This window comes from Amblyomma mixtum, chromosome 8, assembly GCF_055824585.1.
Source record: "Amblyomma mixtum isolate Tamu chromosome 8, ASM5582458v1, whole genome shotgun sequence".
Lineage (NCBI taxonomy): Eukaryota > Metazoa > Arthropoda > Arachnida > Ixodida > Ixodidae > Amblyomma > Amblyomma mixtum.
This window is the reverse complement of record NC_143019.1, coordinates 105,426,264-105,453,706: the sequence shown is the minus strand read 5'-3', so window position 1 is coordinate 105,453,706 and position 27,443 is coordinate 105,426,264. Positions and strand designations below refer to the sequence as shown.

General features: G+C 43.9%; 1 protein-coding gene across 1 annotated transcript in view; it reads left to right on the top strand.

The window, feature by feature from the left end:
• Window positions 1-27,443, top strand: part of LOC149333781 (uncharacterized) — a 170,926-nt gene that overhangs the window by 49,929 nt on the left and 93,554 nt on the right. The window contains exons 9-13 of the mRNA XM_089557801.1: window positions 269-313; window positions 13,194-13,241; window positions 17,608-17,685; window positions 18,726-18,857; window positions 24,231-24,529. Coding sequence (XP_089413927.1) covers window positions 269-313; window positions 13,194-13,241; window positions 17,608-17,685; window positions 18,726-18,857; window positions 24,231-24,529 — 602 coding nt within the window. The remainder of the gene's footprint in view (window positions 1-268; window positions 314-13,193; window positions 13,242-17,607; window positions 17,686-18,725; window positions 18,858-24,230; window positions 24,530-27,443) is intronic.

Sequence of the window (27,443 nt, the reverse complement as noted above, 5' to 3'; positions counted from 1 at the left end):
TGCGCGCTAATACTAGACAGACATGAGTGTCTCCTTAGCGTGTGCATCTGTTGGGGGCGTAGGGGAACCAAACATTTGGTCGGTTAGTTTGTTCGGTTCTTGCTATCATCGCTGCGTGTTTCTGCGGTTTATTGTTGTTTTTTGTTTATCGTCGGACCGTAGTCACGTGTACCTGATACGTCTGTGTATCTGAGCGTGCCAAGGAGTGATCAGTCTTGTTAAAAGTAAAGGCAACACGTATTTTAATCTCAGTTCGGTTATTTTTCAGGGCGGAGCCTACACGGAAAAACACCGCTGGAAAAATATGAAATTTGTAAGTGTATTTGTGTAGTAAGTTACACACCGTTGTCTTGGTTGGCAAGAAAGTGCCAAGGCAGTTTCATATACTAATACTCTGTCACTAGTCACTTCTGTGACTGCCATGCGCTGATTTGCATTCTTCTTCCACAGGCTTGTCAATTTGCTGAATTGTTCGCGCATAGTTTTGCGATTCCGCCATGAACCAAGCTTAGACGCAGACCATACGACGGGCACATACACCTGTTTTTACGTACGATTAATTCGCGCCTTCTGATTCGGTGTTTACTCGCGCTTTGAAATACTCCAGCATTTATGCCTGATATTAGCCAAATGCACGCACTCACAGCTTCTGGGTATGCTTCCTTAATGAATGCTGATTGTGGTATCGAGTGCTCTAGGAAGTTTGTCGACAGTCATAATTTCAGCAAGACGTTCGGGATGCTGTAAAAGAGCAAAGATAGAGGGATGAAGTATGTTGTGCACCGCTTTAGTTGGCAGTAGCTGAAAATTTTCATTAGGGCAAGAGTGAATTCATGGCCCCAGCTGGCAAGTATCGTGTACGCGAAAAGAATGCAGAGGTCAACCACAGTCGTCGCTGTGGCTGATACCAGTGGCATTGGTCGTGAATAACGTTCTATCACAGGTGCCTAATAAATTTTGGAAAAAAAACCACCACTCTTTTTTTCTTAAAAAGTGTTAGCACTGCGTTGCGCACGTGGTGTGGATCAAAAACCGAGTGACGCTGAAGTCATCACACTTACTGTTGAGTTGCACCTCAGAGGCATGGTTTGGCCGTCTGTTGAGTGCATGCAGGATATTGAACTGTCCGTTTTTGACGCTGCCCTAAAGATCAATAAAATGCGTGGGATGGTTAAGGTCTCTTGATAATATACAGATACACTGCAGCGACAATGCACGGCCGCTTTAGAGCCACTTTTCTACCGCGATATGTGCTGCGTACATGGCGGCTAAGGGAAGACAATTGGCCATCGATGTTATCCTGGTTAGTTCTGAAAAGTAAGAAGGTAAAGAGGCAGAAGTAGTAGAAGAAGAAATGGAGAGAAAGAAGAAACTATTTTGACGCAATATTAAGCGTCAGGGGTGCCTTGGGCCGGGGTAACCAATGCCATCTAATCCGCCAGCCAGTCCTAGGCTTGTCAAGCCCGCCATGTTAAGGTAGAAGGGTATGTTTTCCAAAAATAACAGCGCGAAAAACAGGGAAGAAGAGTAGAAAAGCACAGGACAAGCGCTGACTCTTAACTAAAGTTTAATTACAGGAAACAGGCAAATATAAGGGAACAGGCAACCACCGAACAAAAACACAATGCACGTGCAACTCTACTGTCACGCAGGAGCAGGGATAGTTTGCTGACGCCCAAAATAGGTTTTTTTCTCATTTGGTAGGCTTCACTATAGTGTAAGGAAGGAAATCAGGATTGACACCCTCGGCAATGATCAACTAAATTAGTGGAACGGGTGGAATCTAATGAGTTATGATGTTCTCTGAGTCGTGTGTTAATACGCCTTCCTGTCTGACCTATGTAAATTTGAACACAGGGCAGAAGTATTTTATACACTACACCCTCAGAGCATGGCAAAAATTTCTTATCATGCTTGATGACACAAGACGCTACAGATTTATTAGGATTGCGAGCCTTATTTTCTACAAGTGAACAAACTTTATTGACACTCTTTTGTTTAAGACCATGTGGGAGCCGGTGTAGTACATAGGGAAGGACTGCAAAATTTCCCGTTTCTGTTCTTTCTGCGAAGAAGGCAGCAAAGCCGGGGTTTTAAGCTTTTTAATTATTTTTGGAACCCAAAGTGATGAGCTCAACTGGATAACATGCATCCCTAAGCCTCTTAGCCTGATCATCAAAGCATTGTTTCATCGCATGGTGACAGGATTTTGACAACGCCGATGACAAGGCTGAAACAACAATTCCGCTTTTTACTACCTTTGAATGATGCCATTTATAGTTGAGCGACGGTTTTTCGGCCCGTGGTGAGTGTTTCGAAGATGTGTCCCCTCTCTACAGTCAAATAAAAATCTAAAAACTCTACCTGGTTATCTCAGTGGTGAACTGCAGACCACATGCATTAGCTCTGAATACTTCTAACACACCAGACATATGCTAAGAAAAGTCCGTTTTTTCAATAAGGGTAAAAAACTGCTCAACGTATCTTAAAATACGTGAAGTCTTCCCAACCATATCTTTCTGAAAACCTCGATCCACGAATGACATCAAAATATCACTGAGTACAGGCGCTACTCTAGAACCTATACAAACGCCCTCTTTTAATGGGTATAGAGTGCACCTTCCCATTCAGTGAAGGTCGCTAGACTTGACATAAAAAGACAACAACTCAAGGAACCCAGCTACTGTAATACCACGTATTCTCACGAATTGTTCTTCGTCATTGGCTGAAGTAATACAATTAAAAATAGTAGTTGTCATTTCCTCATGCAGAAGAGAGTAGAACAAATCTACCACATCTGTGCTGAAGGCTGTACACAAATCTGGGTTTTGCTGCTGTAAAAATTTAATGACACACTCAGAATTTCGAATCTTAAAAGGATCATTGATAGGTAATGCTGCCAAATGCTTTTGTAAATAGCTGGAAACTTTATGTTGCCAGGTGCTCTTCTCCGTAACAATAGAACATGTCTAGGCACATGTCTGGTGTGTTAAAAGTATTCAAAGCTAACACATGTGGTTTGCAGTTCACCATTAAGGTTCTAATTGATAACCAGATAAAATTTTTAGATTGGTGTTTGACTACAGAGAAGGGACACATGTGTTGGAAACACTCACCATGGGCCGAAAAACCTTTGCTGTACTATAACTGGTGCAGTGATTCACTGGTGCAGTGATTCCCTTATCGACAGCCTACAAATACCGAGATCTGGCAGTCAACCAGGGGGGCGTGGAACCGGCATGGCTGAAGCACTGCCGCTCACGTTTTTCCTGTTGCTTTTGCAGGTTAGTAACACAAACTTGCACTGTTTTCGCGCGCATTTCGTTTTGCCGGTTCCACCCCATGTGTTATTTGCTTGCCTCAGAACTCACTCACAACCGAAAGGTTACTCGCGTCGTCGTTTTCGGTTATTGCGTCGTATTTCCTTTTATCTGTTGCTGCTACTTCTATGTGGTGATGTTGAGCCTAACCCAGGTCCGTCTACCGCAGAAACTCTGCAGATGCTCCTAGATGGCCAAGATACGATTAAGGCCAAGTTGAGTGCAATAGAACTGACCCAAGTTGAAAGTAAGAGAGCCATGCATGATCTCGGCAGCCGTATCGCATCGATAGAATCAAGAATAGCGAGCCTTTATGAAATGAACTGTGCAGTTGATGAATGGAAAAAACGATTTGAAGATCAGCAGCGGATGTTGAGTTCAGTAATGGCAAAGGTTGAGCATCTGGAGAACCAGAGGAGGCGTTGCAATTTGCTTTTCTTTGGTGTCGAGGATACAAAACCAAACGAGTCAAATGAGGACTCAGTAGAATGCGCAATTGACGTGTGTAATTCGAAATTAGGAGTTCAATCCGTAAAACTTGAAATTGCTCACAGGTTAGGCAGATTCAAGTCTGGTAGCAACCGTCCTCTAAAAGCGATTTTCGCCTCATACGCTGACAAGCAGATGGTTTTAAAGAGGGCTTATAAATTGAAAGGAAGTGATGTCAGTATTTCAGAGGACTTTTCTGAGGAAGTACGTAGAAAGAGAAAGTTTCTATGGCAGTTCGCAAAATCACGTGAACAAAGTGGCGACAAGATCAGCCTCAGGTATGACACTCTTATTATTAACGGCGAGAAGTACTTGTTTGATGATAATACAAATGAGGTCGTACCGATAGTAGGTGATAAGGCCAGTGCTACAAAGGAGGTAGGACCGGTTGAGTGACGGTGTCGGCGTAATGCAACGCTTATTTCCTTTCTCGTAATTAACTGCCGTAGCATTAAAAACAAGGTTGATGAATTTGCAGCTCTAATTGATATGGTGAAGCCGTCCGTTATTCTCGGCACTGAATCATGGTTAGCAAATGAAAACGCAGATAGTGAAGTATTCCCAGATCGTTTTAAATGTTATAGAAAGGACAGACACTTGCATGGAGGAGGTGTATTTATTCTTGTGGATGCTTCAATTTCTTCTTACCAAATAAATGTTGCCGATGAATGTGAAGCTGTATGGTGTAAACTGATGCTTAATAACAACAAAGTTATAACTGTGTGTTCGTTCTATCGCCCGCCTGATTCATCAGTTGATGTGTTTGCGCAGCTGGCGGGGACAGTTGACGCAATTCAAACAGATTTTATGGTGATCGGAGGTGATTTCAATCTACCTAGCATTAACTGGACTCATCAACCTCACTTCCAGCCCTTTACGAGTCGCTCCTGCCAAGAACTGATTAACTTGGTTGAACTTTATGCATTGCGTCAAACGGTTCTGGAACCGACACGTGGGGATCACATCCTAGATTTGTTGTTCACAAATCAACCTGAATTCGTCAATTCCACTCAGGTGCTACCTGGAATAAGCGATCACAGTGCTGTGCTTTGTGAAATGAAAGTTGAACATGTAAGGAGCGCTGGTACAGCACATAGGCGAGTATATAACTATGAAAAAGCAAACGTAAGGGAGATAAACGAAGAGTTGAATAAGTACCGAACGATCTTTGAAACGCATGCCGATAACTCTGGAGTGGTTGAACTATGGTCTAGATTTAAGGATAAGATGTTTGAACTGAGGCAGTGCTTTGTTCCGGCATGGATATTAACGAAGAGGAGGAGTAAAAGCAAACCATGGTTTACTCGGGAACTACGCAGTATTACGCGCAAAAGGCAACGTGTTTACGTTAAATTTAAAGGAAATCCGACGCGTGAGAATTGGTTCAAGCTTCAGGAAATTGCCGGAAGAATGAAAGTTGCTGTGGCAGCTGCAAAGAATTCGTTTGGCATTTCAATGGTGACGAAATTAAAAGAAAGTCCAAAGGAATTTTGGAAACATGTAAAGAGAAATGGAAAAGACTCTGTAACTATACCACCTCTTGTTTCTGGTGACACCTTTGTTGACGATGATGCACAAAAAGCTGAGTTCTTTAATAAATATTTCAGCTCTGTTTTCAGCTCTGAAATCGAACATGCCGATATGAATACCCCGAGTTTCCAGCCAGTGGCGAGTGTTATGGATGATGTTGTGATCAGCATCAACGGTATACAGTCTCTGTTGCAGAATCTGAAGATTGCTAAGGCTGGTTGTCCTGATGACTTGCCAAACAAATTCTACAAACTGTGTGCTGAGTCGGTTGCACCCTACTTAAAGATAATTTTTGAAAAATCGCTTGAAGAATCCTGCCTTCCAGATGACTGGAAAATTGCAAGTGTTGTGCCAATCTACAAATCTGGCCCTCGCAACACTGTATCAAATTATAGACCGGTATCTCTAACTTCAGTTGCGTGCAAGATACTTGAACATATTCTGTTCACCAGTATAGCAGCACATATGGACGCACATTCATTGTTTAATCCTCGTCAGCATGGTTTTCGAAGGGGCCTATCGTGTACTACGCAGCTGACTGAATTTGCGCACGATTTGGCTGAGGCACTGGACAGGCGACTTAGCGTGGACTGCGTGTTTTTGGACTTTAAAAAGGCCTTTGATACCGTGACGCATTCTTTACTAATTCAAAAAATGTCTTTTTACAATATTAGCCCTCAAGTGATATCATGGGTAAAAGATTACCTATGTTTACGGCAGCAGTTTGTGGTTATGAATGGCGCCGAGTCTCAAAGAGTGCAGGTTGTGTCTGGTGTTCCCCAGGGCTCCGTGTTAGGACCACTATTGTTCCTGCTCTACGTGAATGACATTGGTGACGGAATAGTATCTCAAATGCGGTTATTTGCGGATGACTGCGTTCTTTATAGTGTTGTCACTAGTGATCGAGATGCGGAAATGTTCCAAGAAGATTTGAACAGAATCTCAGAGTGGTGCGTTAAATGGAATATGAATTTGAATTTGTCCAAGACTGTCCATATGAAGTTTACAAGAAAGAAAAACCCTGATGTGTATTCATATGTTATTAGGAACACAATGTTAGAACAGGTATTCGAATTTAAATATCTAGGCGTTTATTTTACTCCTGATTTGAGCTGGCGCCGTCACGTCGATTATATTTCTGCTAAAGCATGCAGAAACTTGGGATTTCTTCGCCGAAATGCAAGCACTTTTCCACTGTCATGTCGTGACATTTTATTCAAGACTTATGTCAGGTCGGTTCTGGACTACGCGTGCACTGTCTGGGACCCGCCTACTGCTAGAGATAAAGATAAGTTGGAGAGGGTGCAGAGCATTGCCTCTCGTTTCGTGTCTGGCACACGCGGGGCTCGTTACAGTGCATCGCGTACGAAGGATGCACTCAACTGGGAATTGCTTGACACGCGCCGAAAGAAGTTGCGTCTGAAGCTGTTTCATGCTGTTTATTATTCAACTGTTCGGGTTGAACGCGAAAGGTATGTGCAGGAGCCTTTTTATAGATCCAACCGCGTTGACCATGTTTTTAAAGTCCGCGAATTCGCGGCAAAAACTGAATTGTTTAAAATGTCTTTCTTTCCGAAAACCATTAGAGAATGGAACAGACTACCGAGCGATGTTGTGAGTGTGACATCAAATGATGCGTTCTTTCGTTCTTTAATGATGTGATGCGATTGTGATGTGTCCTTTTGAAGTGAGATGTACATGGTGAAAGTTTTATGCTTGTAACTCTGGCTGCGAGCGGAGGTGTCATGTGTGCTTCTTTGTTGTACATTGCACCCCCCCCCCCCACTGTAATGCCACGGCGCTGTGGGTTCCTTACTAAATAAATAAATAAAAAATAAATAAATAAATCACATCATTTAAACGTAGTAAAAAGCGGGATTGTTGTTTCATCCTTGTCATCGGCGTTTCAAAATCCTGTCACCATGCTATGAAACAAAGCTTCAATGATCAGGCTAAGAGGCTTAGGGACGCAGGTTATCCAGATGAGGTCATCACTTTTGTTGCAATGAAATAATTAAAAGGCTGAAAACCTTGGCTTTGCCGCCTTCTTCAGCGAAAGAACAGAAATGGCAAAAGTTCGCAGTCCTTCCCTATGTGCACCGGCTCTCACATGGTCTTAAAAAGGTGGCCCATAGGTATGAAGATGATGTTGCTTTTTCAAACGGGACGGTGTATTAACACACGACTCAGAGAACATCTTAACCCATTCGATTCTACTCGCTCCACTAATTTAGTTGATCCCTGCCGAGAGTGTCAATAAAAATTGTTCAATTGTCGAAAATAAGGCGCGGAATCCTAATAAATCTGTAGCTTCTTGTGGCATCAAGCATCATAAGAAATTTTGCCGTGCTCTGAGGGCGTAGTGTACAATATAGCACTGTCCTGTGGTCAAATTTACATAAGTCAAAAAGGGACGCTGTATTAACAAGCAACTCAGAGAACCTCTAACTCATTAGATTCTACCCGCTCCACTAATTTAGTTGATCATCGCCGAGGATTGTCAATCCCGATTTCCTTCTTTATGCTACAGTGGCACTCTGTATAAACACCCCGACCAATAGACCTTATGCGAAATGCACTGCCATCTAGCGGTCGCCGCGTGCGATCCGCCATGTTGGAGGATAGCCGCCGGATTCACAGCACGTACCGGTACACGCTCGTCGCGCGCGCTCGAGTTTCACCGTCCTCGATATGCCCACATATTGCTCAGTGCCTTGCTGTACGGGTCACAAAGACGCCCAGGGAAAAAGCGCTTGATTTGAGCGCATTTCTAATTTTGGACTGCCATCCCCGACATCCGCGGCACATATGTTGCAGAACCGTCGCTACATGTGGAGGCATCGCGCAACAAATTTCGTTATCTGCATGCAGCTAATGAAATTAGAAATAAGCTTTGTAGCACGGATAGCTTTGTAGGCGTTCGGAAAGTGTTTTGGACGCGTAATAAGTGTCTGCGAAGTCACTTTGAAACTTGGCAGCAGAGACGGGTCGACTGACCATTCAGTCATGTTTACAGGCCCGAGTGAGAGGAAATAAGACTTTCGAGCCAGCACAGCCGTAAGGAAGCTATCGCAGGGCGCGCCTAAATCCAGAGAGCAGAGGCGAAACGAGCTTCAGTTATCCTCCAACATGGCCGCTTTCAACTGGTTCTTCTTTTCTCCGATAGATGGCAGCAATTTTGCATAAGGTCTATTCACCAGGGAAATCGTCTAAGCCTACCAAATGAGAAAAAAAAAACCAAGCTTGTGCGCAACAAGCCATCCCTGCTCCTGCTTGACAGTGACCTAGGTTGCCTATCGTCACCCACGTGCCTTGCGGCTTTGTTGTTCTGTTGTTCCCGGTTCCCTTATATTTTTGGGCTGTTTCCTGTGATTAAAGTTTAGTTGAGAGTCGGCGCTAGTGTTGTGTTTTTCTACCCTTGGCCCCCATTTTTGGCGCTGTTATTTTTGGAAAATGTAATACCAACTCTCCCGCCCAGCTATCGTGTTGAGAATAGTATGGGAAAAGAGGGGACTAAATGGTAGCGGGGCAGGAGAAAACGCAATGGTCCGAATCAGCATATGATTCAGGACAATTCGGGCAAGCGGGGAAGTGTCGGATACAGTAGAAATGAGAAAATGCCGGAGTAAGGAGTATATTTAGGTGTATGCGTCGAAGAATGCGTAGTTGGGTAGTTGTGATAGATTTGTCCGGGACAGGAAGTATACGAGGAGTTTCTATAATGTTGTCATAGTGAAGATTTTTCCTTGTTCGCAGCGGAGAGTAGTGTCACACGTGGGTGGATGAGCGTAGGAAATCCGAGGCGCCCGGTGTTGAAGGTCGCAGGCGAGATGATGCTCCCTAATTGCTCCCTGCAGTAGACATATTAGAGTTGAGCTTAATGAAAATAACATCAAAAAATAAAAAAGGCGCTGCAAGAAAGGAGATTGTGGAACATGTGCACACCACTAGTCGTGAGGGCGACTTGACTGAATTGTTGATAGATGCAATAGAAAATGGTTAAGGCAAGACTGCCGTCACATTCCTCAAGACCCACGGCATCATAGCCTACGAGTGGCGCTGAACTCTTTACAAGCCGTCTTTTTCGACAGTGGTCATGGTGTGTGGAATGGTTCTATAGAGAACGTGAAGCGTCAGTTTCTTTTGTTTCGACTTCGTCAATGTCCCAAACTTCGCTTCTTTAGAGAGTTTCATCCTGACCACACGGTGATCCCTCGAACGCATAAATACATGAGCATAAGAGAACCAGAGTGCACAAAGAGGATCTAACCTATGATGTCTCTGGAACCCTAGCGAAGTCAGTGTCGAAACAGGTAAAGCAGGTCGCAGGGCGGACATCAAAAAGTTGGCGGTGGATCAAAGAATGTGACATAAACTGGTAAGGCGCTTGGCCCCATTGGTATTTTAGGCAGTTCCGTATCCGTAGGAGGCTGCTTCATTTTTTAGACACACTTCTTTGAAAACACGAAGGCGACATCCAGCCCATAGCGTGAATCCTTAACATCGCGCTTTGATTTTCGTGTGCCAGAATTTTCAAACTACACTGAGTTACCCAACTGTGTCCTTAAAAAGGCACTGTGGTATTTTTTTTCTCTGATAGCTTCTTCTTCCAGCAAGGACAGCTATTGGTGAAAAAGTATGTTTTATTCCGCATGGGCAGCGTTGGACCAAGGAATTTAGTTCACAGGCGGCATGATGCATCGCCCCACAGGCATTGTGTGCTTTAATAACAGGAAATTAAAACGCAGATAATCTGGCGCAATTCCAGATCAGTTCTGTGTCTTCGGGCCCTGAACATTGAAACAATAGGAAATACTGCATTCTGCTGGCACATCAGTACATTTCATTTTTATTTTGGTATTTTAACTGTACGCATAGATCTTTGTTTATGGGCATTATTGGAGCTGATTGCTTCATTAGTTGGCTAACAATCTAGAGAGCAGTGAATAACTGGCTTCAGTAGAGCAATTTATCCTTTCATGAAGTAGCGCGGATTTAACCGCGCATCGCACTGATCTCCACTAGATGGTTGGATGCCGCATTCCCGCTTTCCGGGACGAGCGTGAGTGAAGCCACCGGAAGTTGGACGGCTTGTCCCGGAAGTCGGGTGTCTCCTGTCTATTTTAATGCAAAAAGTCTCGTTTTTCGCCCTTTAGTTCTCTTTTTTTTGCATTGTTCTCGTGTAATGTCTGCTGTTGTATAAATGTTACAAGCAAGCTCGCTTCTAGCTCAGATGTATTCGTTAGAGGAAGATCCACATAAATGGTGCAGAAAAATTTCGTTGTGCGCTTTTCCCATGCTTTAAATGCGAAAGCATTGTTTTTTTTACTTTCTCTTCATTTTTTGCTATTTAATGTTTTATCTTTCTTTCTAATCACACACCTACTCATTATCATAACCATAAAATTCCACCGCGGTGGCTCAGTGGCTACTGCGCTCGGCTGCTGGCCCGAAAGACGCGTGTTCGATCCCGGCCGCGGTGGGTGAATTTCGTTGGAGGCGAAATTCTAGAGGCGTGTGTAATATGCGATGTCAGTGCACGCTAAAGAACCGCCCCCAGGTGGTCGAAATTTCCGCAGCCCTTCACTACGGCGTCCCTTAGAGCCTGATTGGATTTGGGACGTTAAACCCCAATAACCCAATAAAACCAAACCAAGCAAAAAAGTCGCGTTTTTCGCCCTTTAGTTCTCAGTCTTTTGCGTTCTTCTCGTTTAATGTCGGCTTTTGTATGAAAGTAATAAGCAAGCTGAACGCCAGAAATGTGAGCATTGTGTGAAGAATCCTGTTATTTGTGAGAAAACGAAGTAAACAGTCTGGAAAGTCTAGCCTTGACGCGGCAAAGGAGTACGTGCATTGAACAATATATATTCTTGTATGGGTCTTGTTTTTCGAGCGTAAATGAGAAGTACTGGAATTACGATGAGGCTAGGTCATCCGAAAACAAAATTTCCGAGTAGCAAAGAGAAGGCGAACGATGGCGCGGATATCCTTACTCTCGAAGAGTCGCTCGTTCTACAACTTCCGCAGTTTCAGATTAGAGTTTGTGGCGGACGATGACTCTTCTTATGATGGCAGGTGTTGTTTATCGCTTCAGGGTGTCAGTTACCTTCCAGACGTGCTTTTAACCTAACTCCAAAGCACAGCCACGTTTCAGCTGCACAGCGCGAGAGAAATGACTGACAAGAAAGACGAGAAGCGCTGTTAGAAGTCAACTGCACCAAGCATCAAGAATAAAATTCCATTAGGCTTAACATGCTACAGTACGAAACAGTACATGACACGCTCCGTCGAAAAAGCAGCACCATACCTTTTGGAGGCGCTAATGTGAACCAACCGACCATTGTCCATACTTCATCAGATAGAAGCCTAGCCCTCACTCCGGTCCAGTCTAAACATATTTCGGTAAAATGGTCACTGCAAAGTCGGCTGCCTGGTGAAGGTTTCTACCTATTCTTTCGTTAATTTATCCCCCATTGACAGCATAACTTGAGCTTGAGCGCGGGAACAAGCATCACAGTAAAGAGCAGAGTTGGCGACGCTAGCGCAACGGGACGACACAGAGCTGAGCTGGTGAGGCTCCATACTTGCTGCGTGTAGGAACGTCCTGTCGTGTGCTATTGTTGTCCCATTGCGATGCAATGGACCTTTATTTTTGAAATGTCTTTCCCGAAGACTTTGCTGGTTTCCTCGCTCAGTTGACGGCGCAACAGGTAGGCACTGTCGTGGAAAATGACGAGAACGGCGAAAAGACTAAATTCTTCGTGGAAAACCAAAACTGAAATTGAAAAACAATGCTGAGGTTGGATTTCATGCACTGCCAAAGGCTGACTTCCGGGACAAGGTCACTTACTTCCGGTGGCGTCACTTTCGGGTGTTCGATGTGTCATCCAGCCCCCTAGTGGAGATCAGTGGCGCATCCTGATCAACCTAGCAGTCAGCACAAAGTACAATGCCATCCGTATTAAATTAAAAACGCAGAAAGCAAAACCCAGTATGAATCAGTATACAAGGGGTCTCAGCTGAGGTAACCGGGGTTAGAAAAACGAAGTGCCCCAGCCCCAGTGAAATCAACTCAGGAATGCAGACAGTCGCATGGCCTAGTCTGCACTATTTTTTGTCGTCTAAACTAATTAGTAAGAACTAGTTAGCCGCAGTATTTTTGTTGTGTGAAGTTAATTAATTAATAAAAACAAGTAGCTAACACTGCATTTATTCGCTCGGGAATAAAATGTCAATTCAAAAGTTCTACAGTGTCTTAAAAAACACCGAGGTGAAATACTTGCACCAAGATGCCATTTAAGCAGCCTTATTTACCGAGCTTAAAAGAAGCAGCACAAGTAATCGATCCAACATTAGAAAAGTATATATCTCATATATCTCGCCCAGTGACCACTTAAAACTCCGTCGAGAAAATACTCCAGAGAAAGGCCTATATCGTGCTTTGCTATGCGTTTTGTGGTGCTGAAGCAGCACCGCAGTAACGTCGAAGCTTTCGTTTTGTGTGCATCATCTTTCAATGCCGGTGAAAAGGCTACATTACGTAAATGGTGCCTTGGTGCAAACATTTCAGCCAGCTGTACTTCATGACGCTTTAGAACTTCTGTTTTGGCACTTTATTCCTGAAGGCAATATTTAGCAAGTTCGCTAGTTAGTCTTTATTAATATTTAAATTTGGAAAACGAAAATACTGCGAAATAGACTACGGGACTCTCAAGACCACCCGCATGGTTTCACTATGCTAGGACACTCCGTCCGTTTCAAAAGCTGAGTTATTTTTAGGTGGGGCGCTCGGTATGTGATAATTTTTCCCACTTGACGTTCTTACTAACAAAGTATTTTTTTTCTTGCTTGCAGCGAACCAAGAAAGTGAAGCTGCAAGGAAAAAGAGTGCAGCTGGGACTTGTGAGTGCTTTATCTGCAATGCATCAGAGTGCCTTTCTCTCTATTATGACACCGCCAAGTGACAGCAGTCCCATTTTCATGGATCATCATACGGACTTGATCTCTAAGCCATTTCATTAGTTGGTTAGCTCGAGAGCTCATGCTAGGCGCCCAGCGAAAAAAACGTTAGAGGGCAGTAGTAAATCTTCATTTACTACTGGCATTTCTATAATTTGTTAACTATTTATTAAATTTCGATTAACGCCAAAGCCCCCATCATTTCACCTACCTTATTCTATAATTTGCATTTACTTCACAATTGATTCATTTCTTTCACATTTCATTCCCTTAATTCACAATTTTTACATAATTAATACGCAGTTGTTCCATTTAATTCATGCCTAAAGTATTTAATGCCGAAATTATTTATTTAATTCACACTTAACTCGCAATTGATTTACTGTAATTCATTTTGAATTCATTGCAATATATCATTAAGTCACATTATAGCCACGTAATCCACCTTCATTGATAATTAATTCACCTTAATTCACTCTAATGCACCCTAATTCATCTTCATTTACTACTGGCATTTCTATAACTTGTTAATTATTGATTAGATTTCGATTAACTCTGAAGCCCCCGTCTTTTCACTTCGGTATTCATTTCGGACAATCAAATTTCGCGCCACGCGTTGGCTCCGCCCAACTTTTGGTCACGTGGGCCAATAACGTGGTGCATCACATGATGGGGCACGTGGTACTGCACTTCGAGTGATTCAAATTTCGTGCCCCTCTAGGGCTGACCACGCCCACTTTTGTTACCTTTTTTGGTTGTAGTTAACTAATGATCCGATCAGCACCAAAATTTTCGCGACGCATCCTCTATATCATTCTCCTTCGATTACAACTACTTTTTAAATGATATCTCTTTACAGTTTCCCACAATCGCTTCGGACACGGTTTTGATGACAGAAAGCCGACGATATAGCCTAGTAATGGTTTCGAATTAATAACTGTAAAAATGAAATGCTCCCATGAATACAGTTCGCAGCATCTACACTGTATGCGACATCTGACCTGAGCCATAAGAGCCTGGTGTCTGCGTCTATGAAAGAGGCTGCAGCAAAAGCTTTAAAGTTACGGAGTGGATATAACAGCGCTATGACAGGACAATTTAGAACGACACACATAGTTGGCTGAATCGAAACCAAGCGATTTATTGCGACCTGTGAGGCAGCATTTCAAAGAAATATAGTGAGCAAAACAAAATAAATTAAAAGAACGGGAAAAGCACACATCTGCACACTCGGGGAAATTGTTCAGAGTCATTGATTAATAAATGCACAATCTTGTGGGAGGCTATCGACGGATTGCTGATGCACCTGTAATTTGTGTTGTGTACAATGTAGTCCTCGGAAATTAGCCTTGAGGTCTGCTCTTTTTAGCTGTAGATGATTGCATTCCGATTCAAAACCGCTTGACAATTTTCGCACTCAGCACTATGTATGGCAAGATGGTTTCTGCATGAATTAGTCTTTGTAACGTTGAAATGCTCACGTAGTCGGGCGCTCTGGACAACAAGTGGTATATCCAAAAACAAGGAGTCTGTATTGCACCTAGCATCGCTTCTGTATTAGGCGACTTACTTCTTATTTCTTATAACAGACGACTTCGAACTAAGCACAATGACTCGACCGTTGTTAAAGTAAGGCGTTAGGTTGATGACTTGTTATTTTTCTATCGCACTGATGACGTTCTGCAAACAGCGGCGCAGAGTTTTAACATGTTCTGTACTGCACTCAATTATTTACAGTTGACTGCTGAGCTTCCCACTAACAGTGCATATGTTTTTAGATCTAGAACTTATGGTTTCCAATGACCATGTGTGTTGGTTGTACTCGCAGCGGTGACAGAAGAGCCATCTTCCCTTTAAGTCGGCTCATTCAAGGATTAAGCATGGAATCGCAAAAGCATGCATAAAAGCCGCGTTGAAGAGGTAATGTGTGCATGAAACGAAAACCGGTTTGCACGCTCAATTTAAGAGGCTAACCGCTGCAGGATACCCTATGAACATTTTGTTGAGCGCAGAGCAGCCCTTCTTGCTGAATTCAGAATCCAGAAGAAAGAACAAGCGCACCAAAGCTGACCAAGCAGTCAAGAGAACATCGTGCATCCCATACGTCCGTAAAGTCTCACACAACCTGAAAACAACTTGTGAGCAAAGCTGGCGTGCAGCTGCTGTTCGCCGCGAGGAATCAACCAGAATGACTGTGCAAACGAATAAACAAAGAAGAAAACCAAGGCTGTCAGAAAAAGCACCAGATGAAGGTCGCTGACAGTAGAATTGGTATAGTATATAAGACTCTGACGTCATGCCACTATATATACATTGATGAGACAGGGCACTGCATCAGCGATTAACAATGTGAGCACGCCAAAGATACAGGGTACGACTGATACAGAAACTATATAGCCATATATTATCCTGAGTGCGAAAATTGTAAACCGGTTTTGAATTGGACCGAGCTATCTGCAACAGGCATAAAAATGAGAGCTCGAGGCTCATTTCTGAGGCCTATAATATACACAAAATGAATGACATGCTCATCAGCAGCCGTCGATAGCTGTCTTCGCTTGGGAATGGGCATTTCTTAATCAATGATGCTGAACAAGTTCTCCCAGTTGTTGAGCTGTGTGGTTTTTCCTGCTATTTTTTTTGCCCGCCATGCTTCCTTGCTTCCCTCCATGCTTTTGCCCGCCATGCTTCCAGGACCTCTCAAGTTGTCTATACAGTTTTTTCCCTGGCTGTCCTCGCAACACCCAGTTGCGGAAATAAAATAAACCTTCAAACCTTCATATGATGCCTCACATGTCCCAATAAACCATCATCATCATCAGCCTGACTGCGCCCACTGCAGGCCAAAGGCCTCTCCCATGTCTCTCCAATTAACCCTATCCTTTGCCAGCGGCGGCCACCGTATCCTCCCAAACTTCCTTACCTCTCAGCCCACCTAATTTTCTGTCGCCCCCTGCTACGCTTGCCTTTTCTTGGAATCCACTCCGTTACCCTTAAGGACCAGCGGTTATCTTGCCTTCGCATTACATGCCCTGCCCAAGCCCATTTCTTCCTCGTGATTTCGACTAAGAAGTCATTAATCTACAATTGTTCCATCACCCACTCTGCCCACTTCCGGTCTTAACGTTACACCTATCATTTTTCTTTTCTTAGCTCGCTGCGTTGTCCTTAACTTACGTTGAACCTTGTTCATTAGCCTGCAATAAATGGTTTGGTTTATGGGGTTTAACGTCACAAAGCGACTAAGGCTATGAGAGACGCCGTAGTGAAGGGCTCCGGAAATTTCGACCACCTGGGGTTCTTTAACGTGTACTGACATCGCACAGTACACGGGCCTCTAGAATTTCTCCTCCAAAGAAATTCTAGCCGCCGCGGCCGGGATCGAACCCGCGTCTTTTGGGTCAGGAGCCGAGCTCCATAACCACTGAGCCAGCGCGGCGGCTGCAATAAATGATTCGGTTGCTAGTCATCCCAAGTTCGTGTCTCGTTCCTTTTTTTTTCCTGTCTTAGCGCTGTTACATCATTTTCGTCAACAATTACCGATCAGCCCGTTATCAGCCCTCGTCTGGGATTGAACTGGAAATCTGTCACCATTTGCTTGTTGCTGCCGAGCTTCAATAAGAGCGGTGGCCTTTAATAACCCATCTTGCGCCGGTCACAGGAAACACAATTTGGGCGATGTTTTACGTGTACTGATCAAAGTAAAATGCAGCAGGATTCACACTTTTAACGCGTGAACGTTAAGGAACTCGCGTCACAGAAGTTTCGGTGGCGGCGTTGGCGTCTTTGACCGGGAGCAAAAAATCTGCAGAGAAGCAGCCAAGGAGGCAGGTGGGCCCCTTAGATCATGTGACCTTCTGGTGTCATCGCAACCTGCCCATCGCATTGTGAGCAAACTGCGCACCGTTGCAGGTGGCTTATATTAATTACTGGTCGTGAGAGGTTTCTCGGGGAGAGCAACATTGATCGCACAGCCGAACAGGTGGATGCGCCTGCTGTCGCAGGGCATTGGCGCATCGCTTAACCACTGCACCACTAAACCAGGAATGGTGTTAGGGCTGCCAGAGATCCATGAATGTTAAGTAGAGAATGAGCAATTCTGCTCATATGAGCACGAACCCATATACTATATATACTCTATCTAGTCCTACCCTTCAGGTGGAATTTAAATGCGCCTCCAATTTTTATCTCTGTTACTAGAGTTGGGTTCATTACTTCTTGCACTTGAAGTTGAACTTATTTCAAGAACACGGAAACGCAGCGAAATTGGATAATCGTGTATGATCTCTTTGAGTTCATCTTGTTATAGTGGATTCCATGGCAAGAACTGGGAGTTGGCTTGAAAAAGGCAGACGGATTCATCGTGGTTTGTGACGTCGGAAATCAGGTGCTCAGTTTCTGCGAAATATCCGCTACAAAATTTACGCTATGTCATTGCATTTACGCTCTTAATTGAGAATGTGCTGGATCATTTGGAAAGGGCTAGTTTGTATTCCCTACCATTTTGAAGCTGCGCTGCGATGAAAAAACCCATGACAGAGAACGCAGAAATAACTGAGAAGGGGAAGTGAAAATTTCATAGCTACATTAATTAAAATATCAGTTCTACTTCGTACTTCAGCATGTTAGCATTTTCTGCTTCTGTGTCCGTGTTTCCTGTTGTCTTTCTGAGTGTCTTAAGGTCATAACGGCTAAAGATGATGATGGCAACGCAGACGGATAACAAGTTTTTGTTGCTTTGTTCACTCTATGGCTAGACGAAAGGACTGAACGGAAGGCAGAGAGCAGGGATCGCTACTAATCACCACACTACAGAGGGATCGTGGCAACCCGGAATTATATACGCAAATTGAGAGGGCTGCCGCAACAGTGTACTCTGCATCCCCCCACGGCCTCATGCAATAGTCATGTATGTTTGTGCTGCTTCCAAGTGGGCCTGCGGGAACATTAAAAAAAACGAGTCAGTTATGGAGGATGTACACCTCAGCGAAAGATCTGTGCGCGGTTTCTTCACTATCCTGAACTAACTGTTATCGCCATAGACAGGATTTAAACAACTACACTGGATTATTTCTTACGTGTTAAAGAAGAGGAGGCACTTCGTAATGTTTCTCGGAGTGTACACAGTGCTCTCAGCAATCGACACCATAACAGGATGAAACAAATAAAATCATGAATTCCGTTGCCGCAGATAAAAGAAAGGTTCGACAATCATTTCAAGTTCTCAGTTGTTATCCAATGAAAAAGAAAAAAAAGGGCGAGTGTTACTTCCTGCCCGCAGTTTAGAACTTGCTGTACTTCTATTGAATAGAATTTGCCCAATACGAATTGTCTACCTTTTCTAGACATTTTTTCTTTTTTTTGCACTGAGTCTAATGTTGTTTTCTCTCTGCCACTCGACTCCCGTACAAAAAAATACCATGGCAGAATCCTTTCCAGTGTGTACGGAAGTGGTTCAGGATTATCGGGGAGCACGCTTCTCCAAACGTCAAGATCCTTCTTGTCATCAACAAGACGGACGTAAAAGGGAAAAAGGTACTCCACAACAGGGCTGCCAAAGTAAGTTATCTCCTTGCAGGGTTTCCTTAGCGGCCAGTTGAACCATGGTTAGACGGACTATTTCTTAGTGCAACATATCGCTTTGCAGTCTGTCTTGTTTTTTTTTTTTTTGGTGTCAAAATTGTTGCACTATGAAGTAGTTGATCTGTAAAAATGAATGTACACAAAAATTTGCATTGTTTTCTTTTTCAAATGATGCATTAGACTTTGTTATACACGGATCACCCGGTCGTATTTGCCCCATGGTTACTGATGAGCTGATAATGTAATTTCTTCTTTATGGTACTTCGGTTTTAACAACGAAAGAACGGTAGTGACAGGTGAGGAGTATTTATGTCACCTGAGACATAAAAAAACCACAGGAGGGTTACCGCTGCGCTATGTGAGATTCAGTGACAGCTGCTGAGGTATTACTCTCTCTCTCTTTCTTCCACGGTTACCACTTCGCGGCTTCTTCCCGTAGCAACCACCCTCCGATTGCACATCCCTCCGCTGTCACCGTACCCTCCACGTTCCATGGTAACCACCCCCGGATCATTCCCACAGTGATTCAAAAGTTTATGGCAGACTGACGTTAAGAGCAAAGTTGAATATGTGTAAAAAGCATAAAGTGATCTCTGGCTCCAACTAACTGTGTCAGCCTCGCGGTGAATCGGTTTTTCGTGAGGGACGATAAACAGCAGAGTAAATTAAGTGCACGCCAATTACTCCAGCGCGAAAATCAATGCTAAAGCGAGGAGTCTTCGGTTGGCTGGTCAAGATCAAATGCATTTTCTGCTGCGGCGATCATGTACCCTCGAAGAGCAGTGAAGGTGGAGCATAGAGTAAATCGAAAGCCATCTGTGATCATGTATTTTTCGTGGTCGTCTTTAATGAAATCTTTATTTTCCTTGGAATAAGGATGGGGCAGTCGCAAAATGCTGCTCCAAGTGGCAGCTTGACAAGGCGACTGCCCCTACATCTTGGCAGCAGTTGGCATCACATTGCACATAGTTCTCATACATGTGAGAACGAAATGATAAACGCACTCAGTTAAAAACACTCACTATAGATAAATGACATCAATGGCTTTGTAATGATAGTTTATACTATGTAATTAAGCAGAAAAGAAACAACGAACAGTAACATACAGGAAAGCAAAAACAATAAAGGAAAAATGGAAATACAAAATATACATGCAAAATATATAAAGACAGCAACTCACGCAGGCTTCTGCGTATTTTGAACACAACTAAATTTTAAACAGCAAGATAAAGCGGGAGGTTCTGTTGCAAAACATTCTTTCACAAGAACAGGGTCTTCAAGCATTTTTTGGAAAGGCGACAGACATCTATTCTCGAGTTTTAAACTTGTTTAGCAGCGTTGGGAGATTATACCGTAATGACTGCAAGGCGTAATTAATTTTCGGCGTTGGAGTGTACCATTTGTTGGTCAATCGAGTTGCATACGTACTTGGGTTGGGGCTCGATTGTGATAAGTCTGTATAAAATGTATTTGTGTTCTTAATTGCTCTGCAGTAAGAATCTGTTGAGGCGCTTCTCGACGACCACAGCTCTGACATCGCATTATTCACTGAATCCTGGCTCACATCCGATATAGATGATATCGAACTTTTGCACGACAATCAATCATTTCACTCCTACCGGCGAGACAGAGTTGGTCGTCGGGGAGGCGGCATTCTTGCTCTGGTGAAAACAAGCCTTTCTTCTACCCCAGTTGATATCAATTGCCATAGCGAAATACTGTGCATCAAATTTAATTTTCCCTCTTGCACCAACATTCTAATTGCATGCTATCGAGCCCCCGACACGGATCCTTCTTTCATTAGCGACCTTCACTCTGTTCTTGAGGACTTGCAGTCTCGATTCTCTCATGCCAACTTCATACTCTGCGGCGACTTCAATTTCCCAGACATCGATTGGGATGACTTGACTGCGTCATCTCGTCCATCAAAATATTTCTTAGATCTGGTCCTTACGTTTAACCTTACCCAAACAGTGTGTGCACCAACTCGAGGCTCAAACATACTAGACCTCGTCCTTGTATCCAATCCAGAATTAGTTCAATCGCTTTCGTGTACTAGTGGTCTAAGTGATCACTGTATCATAACTTTCAACCTGTCAATTGAAATTCCTATACGCCAACCGTCTGTTAAATACATCCGTGATTATTCTAAGGCCGATTTCCCAAGCATTAACTCCCACCATGAAGAATTTCTTGATACGTTTCAAATTTCCATACATAGCAGATCTGTGAATAACAACTGGTGTCTTTTTAAAGAGAAAATGTTGTCGCTTATAGAAGCTTACTCCCGCTCATCTGCATTCGAGGGGATGCCAATAAACCGTGGTACTCAAATGCGCTGAGGAAGTTGTCGCGAAAGAAAAAACGCCTATTCCGTAACGCAAAGAAATCAGGATGCGCTAGAAAGTGGGACAAATACTTTGCAAGTCTGCACGAATACACGCAGTTATTACGAACTTCAAAACGAAAATTTTACTGTCACGACCTCACAGAGATAATGCGGGTAAACCCCAAGTTTGGAACTTGCTCACGCCCAATAAAAACAGTTCGCACAATATTTCCCTGAAGGCACGAGACGGCTCCGATGTTCCAATTTCCGAGCGCTCCGACGTCATGAATTCCTATTTCACGTCCGTATTTACCCAGGAGCCAACAGCAAGCATTTTCGTGCCAAGTCTAAATTATGCACCTATGCCACCTGTTACCATCTCAGCAGAGGGAATTTTAAAACTCATAGATAATCTAAAGATATCCACTTCGCCGGGACCAGACAACCTCCCTGCTAAGATCTTTAAAGCAACTAAATATTTCACGAGCCAAATCTTGCAACTCATTTTTGCCCAGTCTCTTAACACTAGTGAGATTCCAGACGACTGGAAATTAAGCAAAGTTGTCCCAGTCTTCAAAGCTGCAGATCGCTCCGACCCCTCAAATTATCGACCAATTTCACTGACATGTATCTCTTGTAAACTTTTAGAACATATAATATACTCGCACATCGCATCTCACCTTGACCACAACCGTTTCTTCTTTCCCAATCAGCATGGTTTCAGGGCAGGTTTTTCGTGCGAAACTCAGCTGTTCGAACTTACAACTGATCTCCACTTAAATCTAGACTCTGCCTTCCAAACCGATATAATTTATTTAGATTTCGCCAAGGCATTCGATCGCGTCCCTCACCAGCGTCTCTTTTCCAAACTCTCAGCTCTGTCACTTGACCCGCTTGTCTTATCCTGGATCCACTGTTTCTTAACCGACCGCTTGCAATTCACCCTCATCGCCAGTCATGCATCTCAAACTACTAGAGTAATCTCCGGGGTTCCCCAAGGATCGGTTCTTGCTCCATTACTCTTTAATCTTCATCAACGATTTGCCATCTGGTATTTTATCATCTGTCCGTCTCTTTGCGGACGACTGCGTCATTTATCGCCGCATCAACAATAGCAGTGATCAGGAATTATTACAGGATGACCTAAGCCGAATTCAGAAGTGGTGTTCCGACTGGCTAATGCAGCTCAACGTTTCTAAATGTAAGTTCATGCACATCTCACGTAAACGTTCGATTCTTCATTTTTCGTACTCCCTGAACTCCATAGCGCTGTCTCAAACTAATTCATACCGGTACCTCGGCATCGACATAACAACCAACCTAACCTGGGCTAATCACATCACGAAACTATGTGCTAGTGCCTCCAGATCACTCGGATTCATCAGGCGATCACTTTCCATGTCCACCGCAGCCACCAGACAACTAGCATATGAAACGTACATCCGAACTAAACTAGAATACGCCTCAACAATATGGAATCCTCACCAAGCCTACTTAATAGATTCACTCGAAGCCATCCAGAATCGGGCAGCACGCTTCCTCACCTCACAGTATAAATCTCAGCTCAGCATCACAGCGTTGAAATCATCTCTCGGCATCAAGTCATTAGCCTTTCGCAGGAAAACTTCAATTCTTTGTCTTTTTCACAAACTGTACTTTAACTTTCCAGCACTTCGAGAAAACCTTCTACGAGCTCCGCTACGATCATCTCGTCGTTTATTTAACTCCTTAAGCATATAGCGTTTGCACGGCTCCACCAATTATTTCAATAAATCTTTCCTTCCCAGTGCGATAGAAAGCTGGAATAACCTCCCCGAACACATTGTCATTGAGACTAACCCTTCCAGATTCAGACAGCTCCTAATCGACCATCTCAACGACAAATAATTTTTTACTGCACCCTATGCCAGCTTCCAAGCCCTGCAAACTGACCAGCCTGTTCTACTTCCAAAGTTGTAATTTGTTTCTGTTTATATTTCTGCTACACTCTGTCATGACGTGATTATTTGAATTTACTTCTGTCTTTTTTTCGTCTTGTTCTATTTTTTTTCTATTCTATATTTTATATTTTCTATATTTTTCTGTATTTCCATATTCCTTCTATATTTATATATTCATGTATGACTGTTGAACACCCCTGTACCACCTCTCCCCCCTTATGTAATGTCCCTAACGGGACCCTTAAGGGTTAATAAATGATGATGATGATGATGATGGAGTAATCTATATTGGTATAAGTTCCTTGCTTTAATTAATTTATATTGGTCGAATAGTTCCTACGTGTGTGAAGCAAATGGTGCATTGGCAATAATCCTTACCACTTTCTTTTGTATTCGTACTAATTTGTCAATATTTGTTTTTGTGGTTGTTCCCCAAATCAGATTACAATAGGGCAAGTATGGAAGAAAGAGGGCGTTATAAAGTAGGATCTTTACACGTTGAGGCAATAGATAGCGAGCTTTGTTTAAAATGTCACTAACTTTGCACAGTTTTTTGTGGATTTCATTAACGTGACCATCCCAGCTAAGTGTATATGAAAACTCAACACCCAGCACTTTAAATTTATCGACTAGGTCTACAGTTTCTCCGCCCAGCAGTATATTAAGTGGCTCTACAGTCTTGTTTTTGGGCCGATAAAACACAGCTTTTGTCTTCGTGGTGTTTATACAAAGAGCATTTTCATTAGTCCACTTAAGGAAATTAGGCAAGACCTGTTGAATTGTTTGTTCGATGTCTACCGTAGTCTCACCGGTTATCAAAAGAGTTGCGTCATCAGCGCAACATATGAAGGAAACATTTCAAAACAAACTGAGATAGGCATCTTTAATTCGATAGAATGAGCTTAATGTTGCTGCAGTCATATTGTGACTTTGGCTGTGTTCACCATCTTGGAAAAGTGAGCGAAATGCATTAAGCATTTCGATCTGCCAAGCGATCACCTTCATAAAAGTCAAATAGATTGGAATCGCATGAGCACACTTTGTCAGCCATACATGTTTCATAGTGCCGCAACTTGACAGTTGGCGTTACAGACGTTTGCGGCCAGGCAAGGCATTCAGTGCATCGAGACGAATGCTCGAAATGGCACCAACGTGGATGCGGCTTTCATAATAATGGCGCTCGAGCTTTTGAGGAGCTGTGGCCATTTGGGGGCTCCAGCCAGTCTTGAGAGCAACGACAGTAGCACCAACCAGAACGCCTCCGAGGATTGCTACGGGAGTCCCTCTGCGCCCGAGTGCCTTGGCATCAGCATCTCGCCGAAATCACAACAACTTCCAGCAACGCGCAGTCAGCTCGACTCGACAATGTCTTCGAACTCGTAAGAACCACAGTGAACCAACTGCGCACTTGAACTAGGTTAAAATTTTCCTTCGATTCGCTCGCGGCTCCCCGGGCTGCCAACAGTAGCTTTAAGCTACAGAGTCACTATATATAAGTTTTTCCTATAGGCACAGCAATATTTCAATGGATCGTTCATATCTCTTGTATGTGAATTACAGATGAGCAAAAGTGATACCTGATATTGAATTCAGTGAAATTACCTTATTTGGGCATAGACGAATGGAAGGAAGGATGGGTACTATGGAAAAATAGAATATTCACATCTTTTTAGGGAGTTTTCTGCATAAGCAAGGAAATGTGATAACTGCTGCCGGTTGTAAGTATTTTCAGCTGAAGATAACAGCCCCGGAAAAGTCTAAACGCGGCTACAAACGCATAAAAGAAAGGGAGAGAACGACGCAATCAATAACAGTGGTGGAAACCTTTCGGCACGGTTGCCTCCGAGCCTTCTTAAAGGGCGGATTGTACCACTGCTACTTCACAGAGGTTGCACGAGTCCTCTGTTGTCCACAGTGCGGCAAAAAAATTCTGAGGTCACGCTGGTATGGCATTCAGCACTGACTCCACTGTGTATTGCTTGGTCGTCTGAGGAACATTAACATAATATTGTATTGGTCGTCTGAGGGACACCAACAGACTGAAAAGTAGGTACTTCCATCATGCGTCTTCACTCAAGTTCTCCTGTCTATATTGCTGTTTATGCTCAGATCAGCGCTGAGTGCCACTACCGCGCTGTCTCAGATAGAGTGTCTCTTATGCCGCTCCTGCATGAGCGATGCGCGATTCGCTGTGCCATCCACCCTGTGAGTGCATTGACAGCTTTAGCTTTTGTTGCAGGACCCGCACGAAATTTGAAACACAACTTAATTTTTTTTCTGCTGCGTGAAATTTGGATGTGAAATTTTACAGCAAATTGACCATATTTGAGAGTAAACATGGTAGTGATGCTGAGCCGACATTAGCAGTAATTGCGAAAGTCACGCAGCAGGTTCCTGTTAATGATAATGATCTAAGTGCTTATTTCTTTCTTTCCTTCCATTAATAAGTGCATTCTGATTCAAGAGACCTGAAACTGGGTTTTAACAACAAAGATATGTTGCAATAATTATTGTGCGGAAAACTAGCAAGAAATTCTTCGGCATTTTACCTATAATATTCGCTTAATTTGTTTGAGCATTGACGTTGTGCTTTTGTGAATCTAGAGCGGAATGTCCTGGGGTTTGCAGCACTGTTGAGAGCCCATTTTCAGTGCGAAGACCGCTCTGCTGTGTACAACCATACCTCTGGTCGCTAAGAACAACACGCCTGCAGCCTGCAGGCGTGTTGTTCTTAGCGGAATAGCCTGCAGGCAAACTGTTTACTCTCTACTTCCAAAGTATTGGTTAGCCTTCCATCGTGATGCGCAGGCAGGCAAGCAGAGAGGCATGAGAGAGGTTTATTTCACCTGGGACCAGCAGTGGGGTGCGGCTGTGCACGCTCGCTGCGCCCACTGACGCACACTTGGCCACCGAAGACAAGAAAGGGAGGGAGAGGGATGAACGTGACCGTGATGATGGTTATGCAGAGGTGAAAGCGATTTTACCACGCATATTTCTGGTGACGAAAGCAACAGTGTTGAAAAGTATGATAGCGGCGATGTACCAGTGGCAGCAGTGAAAAACTAACCATGATGCTTACAAGCACCCACGATACTCATATAGCCTCAACGAAACTCGCCAATAGTGCTGTTAGAGTCAAGTTCTTGACCCAAGGAGCCATTCAGCGAGCCGAAAACGAGTTGGTGCAGACAGCCAAGCACTACTCGAAAAATTTCGAAGTCCGTGGCTTAAAATCAGTAAATACTGCCACCTGGTGTTCTCAGGTGGCGCTGAAGTGTCTTCGAAGACGTTGAAGTGTCTCGCGCTGGCTGGCTGCCTGCTTGCTGTATTCTGCCGGTTAGCGTCCTGTCGCCCTATTTTCCGTTACAATACAGATCGCTGCAAGGTGGACCAACCTGTTGTGTGCGTCTCTACTGCGAAGGTATTTTCTTTTACTGTAAGTGGAACTCAGAGCATACTAAAACAGCGGTGGCTTCCCTACCTGATCAGCAGGGGAAGGCCTTTTATCGCTGGCGAGTGCCACAGACTTCGTATGTTAGAGTTATGGCTCGCAACCGCAGCGTCTACAGTGTTCGGCCAGGTGGCCCCCTAAGTTACTCCTAGCTGCTAGATTGTGTTCACTGCACATTTTGTTGAAGCATCTCCTGACTGCTCCTGTGTCGAGTTGTTCACATGACGTGGGTACTGTCTCTGCCAAAGCTAACCAAGCAGTCGCTTCAGCGGCCAGAATGGGCTCGTAGTCAAGCGGTGGCGCTGCAGTCCCCAGCGCTCACCCTTGCTCCCCGGGTATGACGGTAAAGTGGCTGCGTAAGCCTGGGCGCTCCCTCTACTTCCTTTGCGGTAACAAGTAAGCGGATAGCATGCGCAGCGTGTATTTTCAAGCCATCGTAGCTCTGTACACAGCGCGAGAAGACAGGATTACAGGATTAAGTTAGTCAGTTTAATCTCGCCGCTGGGGAGCAAGGCTCAGTGCCATAAAGGCTGTGAAGTGCCAGAGTCGGCAGTGCCACCACTCGGTTGCGAGCCTGCTCCAACAGCCAGTGGGGCTGCACGGCTACTTTTGGCAAAGACGCCGAAGACACCGGAACAAGGCATCTACCGTGTCATGAGGTTTCTGCACGTTTTTTATCCCTCTTTACCGCAGGCAGCTCGCATCACGCCAATGGTACATTCCGTACGTTGTATCTGCAGGCTGCCTTAACAGCTGCAAAAGCTTGCGATCATGTGATAAAACTTGCAAAGGAGTGCTGTTGGTTGGATTATTTTTTTTTGCTAAAACCTTGGCCATTTTCA